We start from the raw sequence: 23,218 nt of genomic DNA on the forward strand, positions 1-23,218 counted from the left end.
TGTGTTACAAAGTAGTACATAAAGTTTGAAATGCACACATTTACTCCAAAGTTTTATTAACACAATTCCGTGAATATAAACCAGAAAGATAATAACCTTGAATTTAGGAGTTTAAATATCTGTAATCTGGGCGTTTGAATTATATTTTTGATATTTATTAAAAATATAGATATGTTTCAGAACCATTGATCTGTTTTTACCTCTTCCATTTCTGTTAAGCAAATCAATTCTTGTTCAATTGAATCTTTAATTTTGTTGCAACCCTCAAGAATGTTGATGGCATATTAAATGTATAGCAAGTTAGTTTTAAGTAGTACACAAGATGCATATACTTGATGTATAAGGCATCATACCTAAAGAGTTTCTGAAGCCATCTCTTATGCAAAATAATTAAGCTTAGGGGCAAGCACTTGTATAACATTAAGCTGTGATTGTTGAGAGTGCTTTTGCATAGCCAGTTGAGTTATAAATTAGATGTAATTTATTGAAAATTGTTGAGTATAAATACGAATAGATCCTACTTTTTAAGACAATCCAATATTTAAAATACTGAGGCCAGGCGTGGTGGCTCACACCTGTAATCCTAGCACTTTGGGAGGCCAAAGTGGGTGGATCACCTGAGGTCAGGAGTTCGAGAACAGCCTGGCCAACATGGCGAAACCTCATTTCTACTAAAAATACAAAAATTAGCCGGGCGTGGTGGCACACGCCTGTAATCCCAGCTACTTGGGAGGCTGAGGCAGGAGAATCGCTTAAACCCGGGAGGCGGAGTTTGCAGTGAGCCGAGATCGCACCACCTCACTCCAGCCTGGGCAAAAGAGTGAGACTCTGTCTCAAAACAAACAAACAGACAAAAAAAAACAAAGCAGAAAATGAAAGCAAAATAACTAATGAAATCTGCTATCTTTATCCAACTAACAAGACTCTTTCCTTTTCACATAGCTGCCCAGATTTTTCCAGCTTTGTTCTGATAATGTATGGGGAGTCCGAAAGGCGTGTGCTGAATGCTTCATGGCAGTTTCATGTGCAACATGTCAAGAAATCCGACGGACCAAATTATCAGCACTTTTTATTAATTTGATCAGTGATCCTTCACGTTGGGTAGGGTTTTGATTATCACTTTTGTAAAATAATACATTTGTGTCCATTTTAAAGCAAACATAATTTTGACCTCATAAGAAATAACTTATAATCTAAGATATATTATTTTTTATACTTTTAGGGATAGACAGTAGAAAGACTCCTATATTAACAGTTTTTATGTTTTTTGGTAACAGGACAAAAATTTCTTTACAACTTTAAGTCCTGTTGATTTTTATTTAATTGGCATGTTGTATTATGTTAACTAATTTTTAGATGTTAAACCACTTGCGTCTTTGGAGTAAGTCCCGCTTGGTCATAGTGTATAACTCTTTTTATATGTTGCTGGATTCAGTTTGTCAGTATTTTGTTGAGGATTTTTGTGTCCATATCATGAGAGATATTAGTCTGTAGTTTTCTTATGGTGCCTTTGTCTGGTTTTGTCAGAGTAATAATGGTCTTATAAAATGTGTTAGGAAATGTTCCCTCCTCTACTATTTTTGAGGAGAGTTTTTTAAGAATTGGTACTGATTATTCCTTAAATGTTTGGTTGAGGTCAGTGGTGAAGCCGTCTCGGCCTGGGCTTTTCTTTGCCGATAGTTTTAAAATTCCTAACTCAATCTCTTCACTTGTTTTTTTCTTGAGTCAGTTTTCATAGTTTGTATCTTTCTAGGAATGTTGTACATTTCATCTAAGTTACTTAATTTTGTTGGTATATGATTATACGTAGGATTCCTTTATCATCTTTTAATTTCTGTAATGTCAGTAGTAATGCCTCTTCTTTCATTTCCTATATGAGTAATTTGAGTCTTGCTCACTTTCTTGGCCAGTCTGCTAAAGGTTTGTCCATTTTGTTGAGCTTTTTAAAGAACCAACTTTTGGTTTCATTGGTTTTCTCTATTTTTCTATTATTCATTAATTTCCATTTTAATCTTTATTCTCACTTCTGCTTGCTTTTAGTTTGCCTCTTTAGGCGGAAGGTTAGGTTATGGATTAGAGGTCTTCCTTCCTTCTTTGAATTATCTTCTGGGGTAAATGGCTTTCAACCTGAAAAACTTAATTTTAGAATTTCTTGTTAATGTAGTTCTGCAAACAACTGTTTGCATTTATCTGTGAATGTCTTTATTTCACCTTTGATTTTGAAAGACAGCTTTGCTTAACGTGAGATTGGGTGTGTTATGCCACTGCCTCTGACCTCTTCTGTTTCTGCTGAGAAGTCAGCTGTTAATCATACTGGGGTTCCCTTGTAAGGGATGTGTCATTTTTCTCTTGTTGCTTTCTGGATTTTTCTCCTTGCCTTTGACTTTCAGAATTTTTACTGTGATGTATCCATATGTGCAGCTCTTTTAGTTTATACTACTTGGAGTTGAGTTGATTGAACTTCCTAGTTATGTGAGTTACGTTTTTCTATACATTTGAAAAATTTTGAGCCAACATTTCTTCAAATATTTTTCTTTCTCTTCTCTCCCTGTAATATTCCTATTGTATATATGTTAATGTGCTTAATGGTGGCCTACATTTCTTTGAGGCTCTTTTCATTTTTCCTCATTTTTTCCCCTCTCTGTTCTTTGGCTTGCATAATCTCTATTGATCTATCTTCAGTAGATCAATTCTTTGTTCTGCCAGGTCAGATCTACTGTTGAGCTCATGTATTGACTTTATTTTAGTCATTGCACTTTTCAGCTGTAGAATTTCCATCTGGTTCTTTTTTATAATTTCTCTTTATTGATGTTATACTCCAGTTGATGCAGCACTATCCCCATACCTCCCATTACTTCTGTAATCATAATTTCCTTTGGTTCTCTGAACATGTTTATAATAGCTACTTTGAAGTCTTTTTTTTTTTTTTTTTTTTTTTGAGACAGAGTCTCGCTCTGTCGCCCAGGCTGGACTGCAGTGGCCGGATCTCAGTTCACTGCAAGCTCCGCCTCCCGGGTTTAGGCCATTCTCCTGCCTCAGCCTCCGGAGTAGCTGGGACCACAAGCGCCTGCCACCTCGCCCGGCTAGTTTTTTTTGTATTTTTTAGTAGAGACGGGGTTTCACCGTGTTAGCCAGGATGGTCTCGATTTCCTGACCTCGTGATCCTCCCGTCTTGGCCTCCCAAAGTGCTGGGATTACAGGCTTGGGCCACCGCGCCCGGCCTGAAGTCTTTTTTTAAGTCTGAAATCTGATTGCTCTCACAATCAGTTTCTGTTGCCTGTCTCTTTTATCCCCCTAATGTATGGATTTTTTTTTTTTTTTTTTTTTTTTTTTTGCCTGCCTTGTAATGTTTTGTTGAGAGTTGAACATTTTAGATAATGTATGTAGTAACGTTGATACTGGTTGTCCTCGCTCCCCCATGCGGCTTGTTACCATTATTTGCTTGTTTAGTGACTGGCTAGAATGCTTGGGTGAAGACTGTTTCCCCATTCTAGGAGGTACAGCTTTGGGTCTGCCCACAGTCACGCTGGTATGACAGGGGCTTGGTGGGTATGGAAGGGCAGCAGCCTGAGGTTCCATTGGCTTCTTTCTCCTGGTGAGGACTCACCACCCTGTGAGCTAGACCAGTGGCTTTTGGGGCCCCAGCCTTTTCAGTGTGCCACACCCAAAGGAGGGTGGAAGAAAGGAGCCTCACCCCTCAGCTGCTGTCACTCAGGACTGGGCCTCAGCATCAGGTAGCTGGAGCAAAGCAGCCTGTGCCCAGGAGCTGCGGGAGAGCAGACCCCAGTGTGCTTGGCTACAGCACACTGCAGTCTCACACCTCACCTCACTGGAGGTAGTATAAGGAGGAAATGGTCGGCCGGGTGCGGTGGCTCACGCCTGTAATCCCAGCACTTTGGGAGGCCGAGGCGGGCGGATCACGAGGTTAGGAGATGGAGACCATCCTGGCTAACACAGTGAAACCCCGTCTCTACTAAAAATACAAAAAATTAGCCGGGCGTGGTGGCGGGTGCCTGTAGTCCCAGCTACTCTGGAGGCTGAGACAGGAGAATGGCGTGAACCAGAGAGGCGGAGCTTGCAGTGAGCCAAGATCGCGCCCCTGCACTCCAGCCTGGGCGACAGAGCGAGACTCTGTCTCAAAAAAGAAAAAAAAGAGTCTCAGCTTTTTTAGGATGTATACGACATTTTGTCAGTTTTCTGGAATTGACATCCCTTCATTTGCTGCTTGCTCCTAGGGTCATTTCCAGGGGCTTTGAATTACTGTTTTATAATTTTCACTTCACCGGGAAGTGGGTCAGCTGAGCACCTCACACAGTCATGGCAGAGATCAGTCTCAGGACCTTTGCATATTCATTCCCAAAACAAAATTGACGTAGAGGGCAAGACTCTTAAGCCTTGATACTATATTAATCTTTTTGTCATATCCTGTATCGGCTTGTTAGAAAAGATTAGCATAGCTTACTTAAAGTTTTCTTGGTGAAGCTATGTATTTGGTCATTGTTTGGATTGGTAACATGCATTAGTTCCTATTAATTTGAGAATATGGATGTGTCAGTCATTTTAGAGATGTACAGCTGTTCCTTGGTATCCATGGAGGATTGGTTCCAGGACCACTTGTGGATACCAAAATCTGAGGATACTCAAAAGTCTCTGGTATAAAATGGCATAGTATTTGCATGTAACCTATGCACATCCTCCTGTACACTTTAAATCATCTCTAGATTACTTATATCTAATACAGCATAAATGCTATGTAAGTAATTGTTATTCTGTATTATTTAGGGAATAATGACAAGGAAAAAGTCTGTACTTGTTCCGTACAGACACAACCATCATGGATCTAACTATGTTTCAATGTGAAATTAGTTGAACCCACAGAACCTGTGGATACAGAGGGCAGACTATATATGCTGCACCTGTCTGAGAAAAATATGTATCTTATGCCTATTTTACACACACACACACACACGCAAGTGAGCACGTAAAAACTATGCCTATGTAGTTGCAAAAAAAAGACAAGATAGTCTTTTGTCTGAACAATGTTAAGCCATTTGGGGAAGGTTATAATCTACTGTATTATCTCTTCTCAAAAGTTAAAATTGGATTAAAAGTTAATTTTATTTCTGAAATTCTTTAATATTTATTCTTTGAGTGACTTATGGGTTTTTTAGTGGTTTCCAGAACCCTTGTTTAAAATCATTAGTTGTTTATTTCTTAAAGTCATTGAAACTAGTAAAAGCAGTAGCTTAAAGTCAGTTTATTTTGAGGAATAGCTCAAAGTAGCAATATTTTTATAGTGTTGGAAAATTATTCAATTACAGGCAGTGGGGTGTGTTGGAGAGTTAAAATTGGACTTTAGTCCTGATTTCATTGTAACTATAGGGTAACATGGAAGAAGTCATTTTATTTGGATTCCAGTTTCTGTTTTTGTGAAATCAAGGAGGTAGATTAATAGTAGGATTTAATTAACTCTTACTAGACACTCTAAGGTGTATCTCTCCTCCACATTAAACTTTTTTCATTCTAATCTAACAAGGTAAACTAATGATTTAGATAAATTAACTTTTCTATGTCCTTTATTGGGAACAAGCTCAGAGATTTAACAATATTCAAAGAAGATTAAATTCATGCATACAGTGTTAGAAGTGACCTTTTATCTTTTTATGGAAGTAATGTTTGGTGACTTACGAAGAGGAGAAAAACCCTTTGTTTACACACATATGAGCTATTCTTTTCTCTCTCATGTATATAATTCTAGCCTTTTTTAAAAACCAATTGAGTCATTTCTCATATATGCTTCTCCAAGAGTAAGTAAATACTAATAATAGATATGCTTTACATTTATTTGCTTTTGTAAAAATCATGCTTACTATATAATTATCTTAAACTTGAAAAAGGTATTATGCCTTTTTTTTTTTTTTTTAAGAAAAGGAATGCTAGCCAGGAGCAGTGACTCACACCTATGATCCTAACACTTTGGGAGGCAGAGGTGGGAGGATTGCTTGAGGCTAGGAGTTTAAGACCAGTCTGGGCAGCATAGCAAGACCCTGTCTCTGCAATAAAAAAAAAAAAAGAAAAACTAACTGGATGTAGTGGCACATGCCTATAGGCCCCAACTATTCATGAGGCTGAGATTGGAGGATCACTTAAGCCAAGGATTTTGAGGCTGCAGTGAGCCATGGCAGCACCATTGTTTTCCAGCCTCCACAACAGAGCGAGACCTGCCTCAAAGGAAAAGGAATGCTAAACTTCAGGGAAATTGGTGTGTGGCAAAGTCAAGGTTTTAGTAACATACCAGTTTTCCCATTGTTGTTGCCTTTGTCTGATTGTGTCCATCCTTCCTTCCTTCCATAAAACCTCTCATTTTCAAAAATATGACATGAAGTGAAATTCTATAACTTTTTTATCACCCCCAAATGAGACAGTCATCGAGAACAATAGTTTATGCTTCGAGATCTTTGTGACATATATTTTAAGTTAACATTATATTTCTGGTACATCTGTCTTGCTTCCTTGTAGTGAACAAATTAAAGTCTTTCCTACCTGAAAACATTAAATGTATTTATCACATTTTGTTGACTTTATTGATTTTTATGTTCTTTGTGGCACTCTTGGTTTTCCTTATTCTTTTTGTTCTTGAGAACACAGCAGGACTTTCTTTAGTTTTGTTCTATGCAAATGTTTTATAGTATCTCATACTTAGATGATCATGGTTCAAACATTCAAGAGAGGATAAAAATAATTGAAAGTAAAAAAGAACCAATAGGGATTTGTTTGTTTGTTTGATGTATGTGGTGTTTGGGGGCTTTTTTTAGATAGTCTTGCTCTGTCACCCAGGCTGGAGTGCAGTGGTGTGATCACGGCCCACTACAGACGTAGCCTCACGGGTTCACCTGCTTCTTGCACCTCAGGCCCTGCCGAGTAGCTGGGACCACAGACATGCGCCACCATGCCCTGCTAACTTTGGTATTTTTTGTAGAGACTGGATTTCGCCATGTTGCCCAGGCTGGTCTCAAACTGCTGGACTCAAGCGATCTGCCCAGCTCGGCCTCCCAGAGTGCTGGGATTACAGGCATGAGCCACTGCGCCCAGTCAGAGAAAATAGCTTGTAAGAATTTTTCAATCCTAGCTAAAGTTCTGAATTTGGGCTTCCTTTAGAAAAGCTTTATTATTATCCTAAACATACTTTGGCATTTGAAAGTAGATTATTAAATATATATAATGTGTGTGTGTGTATAATTCTTTTTAAAAACGATTCCTTTATTAAATTGTCCTTTTTCTCTTCCTAGGTTCGCCAGGCAGCTTTTCAGTCTCTGGGGCCTTTCATATCTACTTTTGCTAATCCATCTAGCTCAGGCCAGTATTTTAAAGAAGAAAGCAAAAGTTCAGAAGAGATGTCAGTAGAAAACAAAAATAGGTATAATTTTAAAACTTTGTTTTCTAATTGTACTGCTTTTAAACATTATTTCCACTATTGTGCAACAAATGTTATTTTTTGATAGTTTGCTGTTTCTCTTGAATATAAAAATTGGTGAATATTTTTATAGAGCTTTTTTTTTAAGTGCATTTGTTTGTTAAGTATCTCTTTGGTTACATATCGAATGAGTAGATGCATGTAACACAATTAGGTAGTTGCCGGGCACATAGGAAACTCTAAATGATAGATTATGACTTTTAAAAAAAACGTTTATTTAATACATTATTTACCTAGTCAGTCATTCATTGATATCTACAATATACAGGGTAATTGTTATACACTGTGTAATATTTTGTTTTTTGTTTTTTAAGGAGTAAAATTTAATTTAGGAATAGGTTTTATTGTCCTTTTCTGTCAAAGAATTTAGTTGTGCATCTTGGATTCTCTGTCAATGGTGATTGTAATCTGTCAGTTTAAGGAGAAAGCATTGGAATGATTAACACCAATTTAGTATATTTATTAGCCAGTATATCAGTTTTAAGTATATCAGTCTCATAGGGAAACCAGAGTTTTAAATAAAGCTTAAAGAGTCAACTGGGATTTTTATTTTTAAATGTTTTTGCATCAAAAATTTTCTATTAAATTTAAATTTTTAGAATTTATTATAATATATATTTAGGGGAAAAATTAATTCAAGCCTAACTTATTAGTATGTGGGAAATGTACACAAACTTTTACAGTTACGCACTTGTACAAGTTTTTGAAACAGTCCCTGCTATAATGCTTGAGTTACCGTAGTGTCTTTTCCCTCCCTTGTCATGATGCTAATGGACATTTTCTTCTGTAGGTCTTGATACTGTGCTATTTGCTTTCTTGGTGTTTTGATTTGGCAGTTCTTCTTTCTTCTCTGCTGCCTTGTTTTACCTTTTTGCCCGTTCTCCTACTGTCCTGCTGAATAGCCAAACAAACCTGAGGTACTGTTTTTTGTAAAGGAAGAAAATCACTCAAACCTGTCTTCCTAGCAAGCAAAGTCTGTCAGTTTTTTTTGAAAACAGGTGCTGCAAGGAGTTTGACAAAAGTGATGATGGTGGGTGGGGAATGTTATCTATTTTTCATTTTTGAAATCAGCATACTTAAACAAATTACTTGAGTATACTGAAGACTGTTACATAACTTTTGTTTTAAAATCTGAAATGGGTCTAGTAAGTCAAACTGTAAATTTACAGAGAATTATATAGGACGAGTTGGTAAACTTTCTTCTCTTTCACAACTACTCACTCGGCCTTTGCAGTGTATAAGCAGCCATAGACATTACATAAATGGACAAGCTTGGCTGTGTTCCAGTAAAACTTCACTGACCTAAACAGTGTGCCTATCAAGGCCATGTTTGCTGTCTACCGGTGTGTAGCATTATTGCAAGAGCTATTTAAAGCTAGTTTAATTTCTTGATTCTTCTTCCATTGTAATAAGGTATGTCTTAATGTCCAGGCAATACTACTTGTATTGCTGATCTTCAGTAATATTGTTAGAGCTTATTAAATTACGTTAATGATATGGTGGGGGGAAGAGAGCATTCCTGGCTAAGGAAGGAGTTATGTAAAAGCTTTTACATTGTAAAAGCTTTTGCACATTTTGACATTCTATCTTTATAAAGAAGTAGTACTGTATATTATTAAATCTCAGAACCATTAGTTTGTTTGCCCTCCCTTAGATAGCACACTGGCATTTGTCTTAAGCTGTCTTAAACTGCTGTGGTGTTAAGATAGATTGATTGATTATGCAAAAGTTAACTGAGCACCTACTATGAACCAGAAACTTTAAGTGGAAAGATAGAACTTAGTTCCTGTCCTCAAAGTTCTCTCAGTTTCTTAGATTCAGGTTTTTCAAACAAATGTCTTACAAAGTAAGAAAGTTTTTGGCAACATATTTCCACCACTGTTTCTTGTATAGTGTTTCATCTGACCCTAGAAACGTTTACTATCACTTCATTACTGTTTGAAGCATGTATTGTTTCCAGACATCTGACTTACACATCAGATCTTTCACTCACCCTGGATCAGGCTATTAATGCTTCTTTGAAAGTGCTGATAGGCCGGGCGCGGTGGCTCAAGCCTGTAATCCCAGCACTTTGGGAGGCCAAGATGGGCGGATCACGAGGTCAGGAGATCGAGACCATCCTGGCTAACCCAGTGAAACCCCGTCTCTACTAAAAAATACAAAAAACTAGCGGGGTGAGGTGGTGGGCGCCTGTAGTCCCAGCCTACTCGGGAGGCTGAGGCAGGAGAATGGCGTAAACCCAGGAGGCGGAGCTTGCAGTGAGCTGAGATCCGGCCACTGCACTCCAGCCCGGGCGACAGAGCAAGACTTCGTCTCAAAAAAAAAAAAGAAAGTGCTGATAAAGCCTGCTTCACAGAAACAGAGTTGAAATACTCAAATCTGCATTTTGAAAGTATGTAAAATAAGCATTCCTTATCACATTGTTTTCTGAATGCACCATGTTCTCTTAATTCTCCCTGTTTTTATACTTGCTGCTGTCTGGGAAGCTTCTTGTTCCATCCATACCCTCGTTTAACAAAGTCCTGTCTTAGACTCACTGACTTGTCCAGGAAGTACAGAGCTTTTGTCTTCGTGATCAGTAGCGCTGTGAGCACTATTTTAATCCTGTCCTTTTGGCTACATATTGGCATCTATCATCAGTAGCCTCCCGGCCATGCATTGTGGCATCCAGCTCCTCCCATTGTCTCTGCTGGGACTTGCCCTTTGGTGCACATATTAATCCTGAATGAATTATTCTAGGAAAATATGGATTTGACCTCAAAAATCTGAAGTAACTAAACCTCTTTTGCTGGGGTTTTCCAGTTTAGCTTAATGCTAACTATATGAAAAAAAAAATCTTAGCACAAATTTGGAAATATTTCATGAATGCTAAAACTTCGTTGAGTTAATTCACAGCACTTGGAAGGTGTGTGTTTGCTTTTATCTCAGGATACAATGCCTCTTTAGCCAGATGTTCTATAAGTCATTTTCTCCTTGAAATACCTGTAATTAATTTTCTAGGCCCATAGTCCTAGAGACTAAGGAACTCTGAGGATATTAATTGCAAACTTATGTAGGCACAAAAAGACACTTAAGACCTCCTTAAGTAGGTAGTTTCTGGACTGTCCTCTGGTGCTCTTGATACCTACGTCTCTTAGGAGACAGGGTAATTCTCATTATACAGAGTCACAAAGGGCCTCAGTTTTCAAAAAAAAAATTTGTCTTGCACAATAGCTTTTCAAAGTCTGACAATTAGGAATATCAGAATTTTAGCATTGGACAGCTTGATTTTGCATTGACTATTATACTTTACCAGGAAAAATTCGAATTTAGAGAATTTATACTTTTGACATTTTTGAAGCCATGCATGCTATAGTTCTATCCAGAATTTAATACTGTACTAGGGAAAACTTCGTCTTCTAGTTTCATTCTAAGAGTTTTAACTTTGGACAAACTAACAAGTTTACATTTATCAGACAAACAGTTATTTGACCAGTCATTCTCCGTTCATTTTTGCAGCTGAGAATATTAAAATTTAATTTTAACACCAAGGTGAGATATTGATCAAGGAACTTCAAGCACCTGTAATTCCATCACTTTGGGAGGCTGAGGCAGGAGGATCGCTTTAGCCCAGGAGTTTGAGGCTGCAGTGAGCTATGATCATACCACTTTCCACCAGCCTGGGCTACAGAGTGAGACCCTGTCTCTTAAAAAAAGAATAAACAAAAACAGAAGTTCATTATATTTATTAGATAGTACATATGAGGTCTTACAAGTTTTATCCATTTGCTCTTCTCTTCCCCCTTTCTGAACAGTATCTTATTATAAATTTAAAATTTTAGTTTGAATGATTTCAGAAATTTTGCAAGAATATCGCAAAGAATTTCATACATCCATCTAGATTTTCCAAATACTGTTTTACCATATTTGCTTTATTCTTTTTTTCTGAACTCTATGAGAATACGTTCTAGACATGATATTCTTTTTACCTTTTTAAAATAGTATGTGTTTCCTTAAAGCACAGATGTTAATATGTAACTGTAGTCCAGTTACCAAAGTTAGGAAATTAACATTGATACAATACTGTTAGCTAATCTGTAGCCTTTATTGAATTTTACCAGTTGCCCACTAATGTTCTTTATAACAAAAGGGAAAATTATGTATTTTTTAATATGGACAAAATGGGAAATATGTAATTCATAGACATATAGAAGACACATTTATTTTACATAATAGCACTAGTTTCAGGAGCTCCTTTGGGAGAGAGAAAACCATCTTACGGGTTATCTAGGTCAACTCCTCATTTTTATGAATAAGGAATAAGTGAGGAATCCTAGAAGTCATTAAAAGGCTCAGAGTTTTATATTAATGTAGTGCCAGTGTGAGAGTAAGAACTTAAAGTCTGGTTTCCTCACACTTGTAAATAATTGTATTATATATGCATACTATGTATATTGTAGTTACAAGAATAGAAGAAAAATACCAGAATTTAAAATGCAGTCACAATGTGTTATGTTTTCAGATGACTTAACAAATATGTTTTTATTCATCAGTATTTTAAAAAATAATCACCTGTTTGTGAAAATATGGTTTTTAAAACAGTGAGCATTATGATGAGAGGGAACTTCCTAATTTCTTTTTTTTTTTTTTTTTTTTTTTTTTTTTGAGACGGAGGCTTGCTCTGTAGCCCAGGCTGGAGTGCAGTGGCCGGATCTCAGCTCACTGCAAGCTCCGCCTCCCGGGTTTGCGCCATTCTCCTGCCTCAGCCTCCGGAGTAGCTCGGACTACAGGCGCCCGCCACCTCGCCCGGCTAGTTTTTTGTATTTTTAGTAGAGACGGGGTTTCACTGTGTTAGCCAGGATGGTCTCGATCTCCTGACCTCGTGATCCGCCCGTCTCGGCCTCCCAAAGTGCTGGGATTACAGGCTTGAGCCACCGCGCCCGGCCGGAACTTCCTAATTTCATGAGAATGTAGATGGTGACTGTTGAACTGGGAGCCCACATAGGTATTAACATCACCCTCCTTTTGCACAGTCCTTTTAAGTCCCCCGTTAAGCACTTTTTTATGTGTATTTAAAGGCACACAGATGCTTTTTTCTGTATTCATCTTACGAATTTACCTACATTATTCAGCCATCCTTATTTCCCTTTCATGTTTTTTTGGAAGCAATGTCTCCTCACCTGTTTAATCTGTTCCTCTGTGTTTTTGAAGCCCATATTCTTTCCTCTTCTCAGAAAGACATTGCTTTATCAGTTATTCCATCAATCTCTGTGCCTCCAGTTCCTTCATCTCTTTTAACCTGTTTTCCTCAGCCTAAAAATACGCTCGTTATGCTTTTATACAGGGAGAATGCCTTCACTCTTTGTTTTTCTGTGCAATTGTTTTTCTGTGCAATTGTTGTGTTATTCTTTATTAATATTTGCTGCCTCCGCATGTGTCAGCCCCACACATCTGAGTTGATGACCTCCACCTCTGTCTCAGTCTTTACCTCTTTCTCATAGATATCACCACCTAGAACCCAACATGGATAGCTAACTCAGCCTATCTCAACCTGAACCCGTTAGCTTTCTTGTGAAACTGTTATTTGTTACCTGCAGCATGCAATAAGTGGAAAAGTCCTGTTGGTTTTTGCTGCTGTTTGAATGTGTTGTTCTGTAGTCCTGAAGATACTACCTCCATCAGAACATCATCACTTTTCACCTGCGCATCTGTAATTCCTGCCTCCTGTCTTACCTCTCATTTTCTACACTTCCTCCAGAATGGTCTTTCTAAAACAACAGATCTATCAACAGTTTCCTTAACTTCTACATGATTTCCTGTGGTCCAGGATGAACTCCGGAGGTCTGCTGGTCTGGAATACAGTGTTTCCTGTGATATCTTTCATCCTTGTCATCGATCATTTCCTCATTGCTGATTCCTGAATGCGTCGCACCTTGTGTGCCGCTCCGGCCTTTGCATGTACTGTTTCTCCTTTGGATGCTTTTTTCTTCCCCTTAGCCCCATAAACATGTATTGGTTCTTCTGAGCACAACTCATGTCATTTTCTTGAAGGCCTTTTAATCTTCACTCCCATCTCCTCCTGTGTTCAGTGTGCATGCATCTGTGCTTACCACCCTGTCTAGCAGCAATTTGCTGATATAGGTTCACTTTTTCTGTTTGCCTCTAATTGTAATCTCAAGAGCAAGAGCTACATCTCATTCACATTTGAATCCTCAATACTGATTTCATTTCCTGGCTCTTAGTAGGTGCTCAGTAAATGCTTGTTAAATTTAATTGAATCAAGTAATAACACTTACAGTCGTACTTTAGATCATAGATGGCAGTAATCAGTGGGCTCTATTGAATTTGTACCCTCTGTCCTTATCAATTAAGTTATGATCTCATTTTAGGAAAACCTTGGGGAGTAGAGAGGAGTATTTTAGAGGAAACGGAAGTAATATTTACATTCAAGCAGATTTTAATATATTTTGTGAGATAGCAAATAAATATCTTTGCTACTACTATCTTAAAATTTTTTTTAAAATTTTCCTTGTGTAATGTAAGCAAATAGGCTTTAGGTCTCAGCTTTTCAATATGTCATTGGAGTAGAGAGGCAATACAAGTAATCCTAAAAATAAAATAATTTAAATATTGTTATGTATCTTAAAATTATTGTATGAATTTCTGTTTCCACTACTTTAGTTATTTATTATTGAAATTGGCATGGTATTATAGAATCCCAGGATTCTTAAATGTTACCTTCTCTAACTAATACATATTGCTTGACTATCTAGACTTACACTTAACAGGTATTTACATCTTTGAACACAGAACAGCTGATGGAGAAAGAAGCATTATAAATAATACACATAAACTCAATTTGTGCAGATAATCCATAATTTTTAATGTTTAACTTGTCTAAATGCTATATGTAATATCTTTCATCAGTTTTTTTTAAAGTAATTATCCTTTCATATTGTTTTTTTTTCCACCAAATAAAACAATAAAAGGACCAGAGATGAAGAAGCCCCAGAGGATGTACAAGTCAGGCCAGAGGATACTCCTTCAGATCTCAGTGTTAGTAATTCCAGTGTCATACTGGAAAACACGTTGGAAGACCGTGCTGCTGAGGCATCCGGGGAGCCTCTGGGTGAAATTAGTGTTCCACTGGACAGCTCTGTACTTTGTACTTTGTCCTCAGAATCTCACCAGGAAGCAGCTAGTAATGAGAATGATAAAAAACCTGGTAACTACAAATCTATGTTGCGACCAGAGGTTGGCACCAGTTCACAAGATTCAGCTCTCTTAGATCAGGAATTGTATAACTCCTTCCATTTCTGGAGGACTCCTCTTCCTGAAATAGATCTAGACATAGAGCTTGAACAGAACTCTGGGGGAAAACCCAGCCCAGAGGGACCAGAGGAAGCATCTGAAGGCCCTGTGCCCAGTTCTCCAAACATCACCATGGCCACCAGAAAGGAACTGGAAGAAATGATAGAAAATCTAGAGCCCCACATTGATGATCCAGATGTTAAAGGTATGGAAGTCAGTCAAGTTCTTTATTCTGAAATTGATTAAAAATATTAGTGTCTATCTTAAACATTTCATTTCAGAAAAAATTGCCATTTAATGATGTATTATGGACGGGGCAAAGTGACTCATACCTGTAACACCAGCACATTGAGAGGTTGAGGCAGGAGAATCACTTGAGAACAGGAGGTCGAGACCAGACCGGGCAACATAGTAAGACCCCATCTCTACAAAAAATGAAAAATTAGCCAGGCATGGTGGCACATGCCTGTAATCCTAGCAACTTGGGAAACTGAGGTGGGAGAGCGTTTGAGCTTAGGAGGTTGAGGCTGCACTGAACTGTAATTGTGCAGCCTCGACCTCGTGAGTTCAAAAGGTGTCAAAGGATCATGCTCTGATAGTTCTCCAGCCTGGGCAACAAAGTAAGACCCTGTCTATTTAAAAAAAGAAAAAGGTAGTATGACCATCATTATCATGTATTTCTAAATTCTCTTGATAAATACAATTAATCTGATTTTCAGGAAATTTTTTGTTTACAATAGGCTCATCATTGCATTCCTTACTGTAATTTTATTTGTTGATAAATCACTCTCTTTGAAATTTTCAGTCACTCAAACAGTGCTTTACAGTTTTAAAGTTTGGGCTCTGCCTTAACTATTTTGCACAGAGACTCACTACCTTTTTATAAGATAGCAGTAGACGCAGTCATTCTTTTATGGAAAGACTGTAGAATGTTCATTGCGCCACTGCACTGCAGCCTGGGCGACAGCAAGACTCCGTCTCGGGGGTGGGGGAGGAAGAGACTATAGAATGTTCACAGCAGGCATAGTCAACACTTGATGAGTGTTTAATGTCTTTACAGCTTTCAGCTTTCTGTTTAAATTTTATTATTTACCAACTTAAGTTTATTAAAGTTTATCGAACTTCAGTGACTCCGATTTTTTTTTTTTTTTTTTTTGCTATAGAGTCTTGCTCTATCGCCCAGGCTGGAGTTCAGTGGCACTCAATCTTGGCTCACAATAACCTCCACCTCCTGGGTTCAAGCAGTTCTCCTGCCTCAGCTTCCTGAGTAGCTGGGATTACAGGCACGTGCCACTGCACCCAGCTACTTTTTTTTTTTTTTTTTTTTGGAGACACAGTCTCACTCTGTTGCCAGGCTGTAGTGTAGTAGTGCCATCTCGGCTCACTGCATCCACTGCCTCCTGGGTGCGAATGATTCTCCGGCCTCAGCCTCCCAAGTAGCTGGGACTACAGGTGGTGCCACCACGCCCAGCTAATTTTTGTATTTTTAGTAGAGACTGGTTTCACCATGTTGGCCAGGCTGGTCTTGAACTCCTGACCTCAGGCAGTCCGCCTGCCTTGGCCTCCCAACATGCTGGGATTACAGGTGTGAACCACCGTACTCAACTTATTTTATTTTTCTTAAACCATATATGAAAAAAATATTACCCAGTTGTCCTTAAGCCAGTTCTGGGAGCTCTCATTGTATTATAGTACCTGCTAGTTCTCTGACATAGACTAGTCACTTAAATATTAATTGAAATATTGAAAGAATTGCTCTAAATTTTTCTTTCAGTAAATAAGTGAAAAGAAATATGCATAGGTTGCTTTTTAAAAAGATTTACATGTACATGCATACAAGTTTCTTGATATGACTTTGTGTTTCAGAAGATATCTAATACTCTTTGTACTGTAAATTTACTAGCTGCAGTTGAGAGAGTTCAATACAAATAACAGGCATACCTTGGAGATATTGCTGGTTCAGTTCCAAACCACTGCAAAAAAGCAAATATTGCAGTAGAGTCATACAAATTTTGTGGTTTCTCAGTGCATAAAGAGTTATGTTTACAGTCAAGTGCAGTGGCTTTCACCTGTAATCCCAGCTATCTGGGAGGCTGAGGCAGAAGGGCAGCTTAAGGCCAAGAGTTTGAGACCAGTTTGGGCAACATAGCAAGACCCTCATCTCTAAAAAGATTTTGAATAGTAGCTGGGCATGGTTGCACACACCTGTAGTCCCAGCCACTCGAAAGGCTGAGGTGGGAGAATTGAGCCTAGGAGTTTTAAGATTTCAGTAGCTATGATCGCACTACTACACTCCAGCCTGGGTGACAGAGTAAGACCCGGTCTCAGAATTTTATAAAAGTTGTGTTTATACTATACTGTAGTAAGTGTGTGATAGCATTTTGTCTAAAAAAAAAAAAATGTACACACCTTCATTGAAAAATTACTAAAAAATGCTGATGATCATCTGAGCCTTACACAAGTTGTAGTCTCATTGCTGGTGGAGAGTCTTGCTTCAATGTTGATGGCTGCTGACTGGTCAGGGCAGTGATTGCTGAAGGCTGGGGTGGCTGTGGCAATTTCTGAAAATAAAACAGCATGGAAGCTTACTATGTCAGTGGACTCTTCCTTTCGTGAAAGAGTTATCCGTAGCTAGTAGTGGTGTTTGTTGGCATATTACCTGCAGGAGACATCTTCTTTAAAATTAGAGTCAGTCTTCTCGAACACCACCACTCTTTTATCAAGAGGTTTGTGTAATATTCTAAATCTTTCGTTGTCATTTCAACAATGTTCACAGCAGCATCACTAGGAGGAGATTCCATCTCGAGAAACCACTTTCTTTGCTCATCCTAAGAGGCATTTGTTCAAGTTTGGTCAGGAGAGCCGGATGTAGTGACCATGTGCCTGTGATCCCAGCTGAGGACAGGAGAATTGCTTGAGACCAGGAGTTCAAGGCTGTAGTGGTTATGATTGTGCCTATAAGTAGCCACTGTACTCCAGCCTGGACAACATAAGAAGACTCTGTCTCTAAAATTAAAACAACAAAAAACATTTGATTATGAGATTGTAGCATTTCAGTCACATTTTCAAGCTCCACTCCTAATTTTAGTTCTCTTGCTATTTTTACCCTATCTACAATTACTTCCTCCACTGAAGTCTTGAACCCTTCAAAGTCGTTTATAAGGGTTGAAATTACCTTCTTCCATACTCCTGTTAATGTTGAGATTTTGACCTCCTCCCATGAATCGTGAATGTTCCTAATGGCATCTGGGGTGGTGAATCCTTTCCAGAAGGTTTTCAGTTTACTTTGTCCAGTTCCATCAGAGAAATCACTATTTATGGCAGCTATAACTTTACAGAATGTATTCCTGAAATTATAAGACTTGAAAGTTGAAATTACCTCTTGATCTTTGGGCTGCAGAATGGGTTTTGTGTTAGCAGGCATGAAAACAACATTGTTTCCTTGTACGCCTCTATCAGAGTTCTTGGGTGACCAGGTGTATTGTCAGTGAGCTGTAATCATTTGAAAGGAATATTTTTCTAAGCTGTAGGTCTCAACAGTCGGCTTAAAATACTCGGCAAACCTTGCTGTAAACAGATCTGCTCTCATCCAGGCTTTACTTTTCCAGTGACAGGGCACAGGCAGAGTAGATTGAGCTTAATTCTTAAGGGCCCCAGGATTTTTGGAATAGTAAGTGAGCATTGGTTTTAGCTTTTTTCTTTTTTTTTTTGACAGCACCTCACTCCGTCACCCAGGCTGGAGTGCAGTGACGCAATCTCAACTCACTGTAACCTCTGTCTCCCAGGTTCAAGCGATTCTCCTCCCTCAGCCTCCCAAGTAGCTGGGACTACAGGCACGCACCACCATGCCTGGCTAATTTTTTTTTTTTGTATGATGGGGTTTCACCAAGCTGGCCAGGCTGGTCTCGCACTCTTGACCTCAGGTAATCCACCCACCTCAGCCTCCCAAAAGTGCTGGGATTACAGGTATGAGCCACCACTCCTGGCCTGGTTTTAACTTAAAGTCACCAGCAACATTAGTCCCTAACAAGAGTCACCTTGGCCTTTGGAGCTTTGAAGCCAGGCATTGACTTCTCTTTAGCTAGGAAAGTTCTAGATGGCATTTTCTTCCAATAGAAGACTGTTTTATCTGTGTTGAAAATCTGGGCCGGGCGCGGTGGCTTACGCCTGTAATCCCAAAACTTTGGGAGGCCGAGGTGAGTGGATCATCTGAGATTAGGAGTTCGAGACCAGCCTAGCCAACATGGTGAAACCCTGTCTCTACGAAAAATACAAAAATTAGCTGGGCATGGTGGTGCATGCCTGTAATTCCAGCTACTAGGGAGGCTGAGGCAGGAGAATTGCTTGAACCCAGGAGGCAGGGGTGGCAGTAAGCCAAGATTGTACCACTGTACTCCAGCCTGGGTGACAGAGCAAGACTCCCATCTCAAAAAAAAAAAAAAAAAAATCTGTTGTTTGGTGTAGCTACCTTAGTGGCTCAAGAAATTTTAGCTAGATCTTCTGAATAACTTGCTGCAGCTTTACCTAAGCACTGGCTGCTTCACCTGGCACTTCTGTGTTACGGAGATGGCTCCATTCCTTGAACTTCATGAACCAACCTCTGCTAACTTTCAGCTTTTCTTCTCAGCTTCCTAAACTCTCTCAGCCTTTACAGAATTGAAGCCAGTTAGGGCCTTGCTCTGAATTAGATTTTGGCTTAAGAGAACATTGTGGCTGATTTGATTTCTGTCCAGACCACTCAAACTTTCTGCATATCAGCAATAAAGTTGTTGTTCCTTCTTTTTTGTGTGTGTGGAGTAGCACTTTTAATGTCCTTCAAGAACTTTTCCGTCTGCATTTATAAATTGGCTAACTGATGCAAGTGGCCTAGCTTTTGGGCTTTCTTGGCTTTTGACATGCCTTCCTCACTAAGCTTAATCATTTCTAGCTTTGGATTTAAAGTGAGAGATGTGTTACTCTTCCTTTCACTTGAACTCTTAGGGGCTACTGTTGGGTTATTTATTAATTGGCCCAATTTTAATATTGTTGAGTCTCAGGGAATAGGGAGACAGGAGAGAGATGGGTAGAGAAAGTCGGTAGAGCTGTAAGAACACACATATTTATCATTTAAGTTTGCTGTCTTGTCTGTCTTGTACAGCTAGTTAGCACCTCCCAAAACAATTACAATAGTAATATCAAAGATCACTGATCACAGATCACCATATCAGATATAACAATAATGAAAAAGATGGACATAGTACAAGAATTACCAACATGCAGTACAGAGGCACAGAGTAAACACATGCTGTTGGAAAAATAGCACTGATAAACTTGCTAAATGTAAGCTTGCCACAGACCTTCAGTTTATAAAAAGTACAGTATCAAGCCCGGCATGGTGGTGTGTGCCTGTAGTCCCAACCACTCAGGAGGCCGAGGCTGAAAGATTGCTTGAGCCCAGGGGTTCAGTGCTTCAGTGAGCTATGATCATGCCTTGTGAATAGCTTTCTGCAGGTAACTCCAACCTGGGCAAAATAGTGGGACCTCACCTCTTTAAAGAAAAAAAAAGGAAAAGTGTAGTATCTACAAAGTGCAATAAAACAGGGTGTGCCTGCACTTCCCAGTGAACAGAATGGATGGGGGATGATACACGCACACACACTGACACACCATGCACTTTATATGGGACAAAACGTTTTAACGTTTCTTTCTTGTGCAGTCTGTTTTTGAGTACTGTTTTGGTTTGGCTTGGGAGTGATCCCAAAAGGGAGTGGCTGAAGTGATTAAAAGGGTTGGTGAAAATTGCAGCCGAAATTCTGAAGATAATGAAAATATTCCACCGCAACTTTTTGTGAGTGAACACGTTCAGTTTTCTTAAGTTAGCAAGTAATGACCTAATGGACTAGAGCCTCATCCTGTATGTTTCTTGCATGTCTATTGTCAGACACTTAATATACTTAGATGAGAAATTTTATAAATGCTGCATCTTAATAGATTATCTTAATAAAAGTTACTGATTGTTTTGTTTAAAATGTTCATATTTTGAACATCGAAGTGGATTGTTACTTGGAATAAATGCTAAGCAATATTTTTTGCTAAATTTCTGATTTATCTGGGGAGCAGGAAGAATGCCTTATCTTAATTTCGAATCACCTTTGTAAGTAAGGTGCAACCCAAAACGTAGGCAATGCTAGTTGCCAGATTTTTGAACCCCTGCCTGGTAAGTTGTCCTTTTGGTTTGCTGTAAGCAAGACAGTGCTCATTTGGGATTGTTGTGTTTGGGAGAAGATACAATTCTCATTTTCAAAAAGAATTAGAGAGAAATAAGCAGTAATAAGATATGAGATGTTTAAATGTAACTGTGACAAGAATCTTTGTAATTACCATTGTTTTATGTTGGCAGGGTTTGTGTGACTGCTCTTCTGCTAAAATAGCTTAGTAAGTAAGACTTGTGAGTTTGATTCATGCACTACCAAAACATAGTTAACTTTTACTGAAATTGACTCCTTTTAATAAGCTGGAGGCAGCTCCAGCAACTAGATAGCATTTCTCTTTTCATACTAACGCAGAATAATGTACAGTAGCAGATAAACATTTTTAATCTCATGAAAGCATCTTAGTTTTCTACTTTTTCTCTTGAAGGACTAATGATTTACCACAGTAGAAATTTTTTTCCAGCTTTTTGATTGCAGTGTCAAAAAAGTATACATTTCATTGATAACGTACAATGCAAATGGAGAACAGCCTTGTAAGGATATTGCAATTGTGGTTCTCACTTTGTCCGTTTCCTTATTTTGCCTGTAGCACAAGTGGAAGTGCTGTCTGCTGCACTGCGTGCTTCCAGCCTGGATGTACATGAAGAGACCATCAGTGTAGAAAAGAGAAGTGATTTGCAAGATGAACTGGGTATAAATGAGCTACCAAATTGTAAAATAAATCAAGAAGATTCTGTGCCTTTAATCAGCGATGCTGTTGAGGTAACAAACTCAGTATTTACCAAGTGAGAGTAGTTTGAATCAGAAGTCTTTCATTGGGGAATAGTTGTAGCTGATCACTTTTAGTTTGTATGTTCTGTTTGTTGCTGATTTTTTAGCTCTTCCTTTTGCATAAAGTAATTGTTTTCATCACATCCTGTCCTCGTGACATCAGTGTCATATGAAATGCCTGGAAAAGTAAATCCCACTTCTGTCTATATGACCATTTAGTAGACTCAATGTTAATGTAGCTCACTGCAGTGAAATAGTCTTACTGGAAACAAAGCCCTTTATCAAGAATAATTAACTCTTCCCTTTTCTTTTTGGAGAGGTGCTTTGTTTCTGATCGGACCATTTCACTGCAGCAAGCAACACAGTATTCTGAGCAGAAGATCGGGACTTGAGGCCATGTTGCGGAGGGCCAGTGACATTATCTGGACTCTGGAGTGTGAGGGTGGGTACTGATCCTAGCATCATCTTCACTTTGTACTTATAGCTGTTCTCTGTGATCCTTCCCTAATTTCCTGCTGCATCTCCATCAAGCCAGCATTATTTGGTGTCAGTGCTACTTAGCCATTATTTATATAAATGGGGAGAAGGAATGCACCACCGATTGCCAGAATCGCATGGTCACAGAGCATAGTGGCTTGAATGAGAAGCTCAGGAAAGAGTACCTGCACACACTGGGGACGGCAAGAGGGTTCTTAGAGCTTTAGTGCATTTCTGTTTTGATTCCTGTTAGATGGCATGTGGTATAGTTAGAAGTCTGTATAATACCACTGCTTTGGATTGAAACCCTGACTATTTATTGGAGATTTGAATAGTATTACTATATCTGCATCTTAGAAGGTGTTTATGTTGTTGTTGTTGTTACTGTTTTTGGCTGTTAACATATACATAATTTGTGAAATTAGATATTGACAGCCAAGAATAGAAATAGAAGAAAAACTGCATATGACACTCCATGGTCTCTAAAACAATGGATCAAAAGAATCCTCTCAGTACTATTTCATAAATAAGCTAATTTGAGCTGTTTGGACCATTTCAAAATTACTTTCAAATATTGTTTTTAATTACTCTCATTTTTCTGGAGTTGTTTTTCACACATTTGACAAGCTGTTCAGCAAGTTAGGTTTAAAGTAGGGAAAGTTCTTAGGTATGGCTATAAGCTTTTAAAAACATGAGGCATGTATGTGTTTATTACTTTTGGCAGTCTTGTAGGTAAGTAACTTAGTGTAAGATAGCTTAAATGAAGATGTGCAGCCGGGACAGCTCTTTAAGTAGTTATTTTTTCCTGACAGAATATGGACTCCACTCTTCACTATATTCACAACGATTCAGACTTGAGCAACAATAGCAGTTTTAGCCCTGATGAGGAAAGGAGAACTAAAGTACAAGTAAGTGACCAAAAACTGTGTTCTTTCGGGGGTGTGTTCCTAATTCCTCTTTTAGAGCCCATTTCTTTTTTTTTTTTTTTTTTTTTTTTTTTTTTTTTGGGGGGTTT

The 23,218-nt window shown here is 38.5% G+C and overlaps 1 protein-coding gene across 2 annotated transcripts in view; it reads left to right on the forward strand.

The window, feature by feature from the left end:
• PPP4R1 (protein phosphatase 4 regulatory subunit 1) overlaps positions 1 to 23,218 on the forward strand; it is a 71,250-nt gene that overhangs the window by 32,317 nt on the left and 15,715 nt on the right. For both annotated transcript variants that reach the window (XM_025365052.1, XM_025365053.1), the window contains exons 9-13: positions 943 to 1,101; positions 7,290 to 7,417; positions 14,443 to 14,969; positions 21,545 to 21,717; positions 23,016 to 23,111. In XM_025365052.1, the coding sequence (XP_025220837.1) occupies positions 943 to 1,101; positions 7,290 to 7,417; positions 14,443 to 14,969; positions 21,545 to 21,717; positions 23,016 to 23,111 (1,083 nt within the window). The remainder of the gene's footprint in view (positions 1 to 942; positions 1,102 to 7,289; positions 7,418 to 14,442; positions 14,970 to 21,544; positions 21,718 to 23,015; positions 23,112 to 23,218) is intronic.

Source organism: Theropithecus gelada, chromosome 18, assembly GCF_003255815.1.
Source record: "Theropithecus gelada isolate Dixy chromosome 18, Tgel_1.0, whole genome shotgun sequence".
NCBI lineage: Eukaryota > Metazoa > Chordata > Mammalia > Primates > Cercopithecidae > Theropithecus > Theropithecus gelada.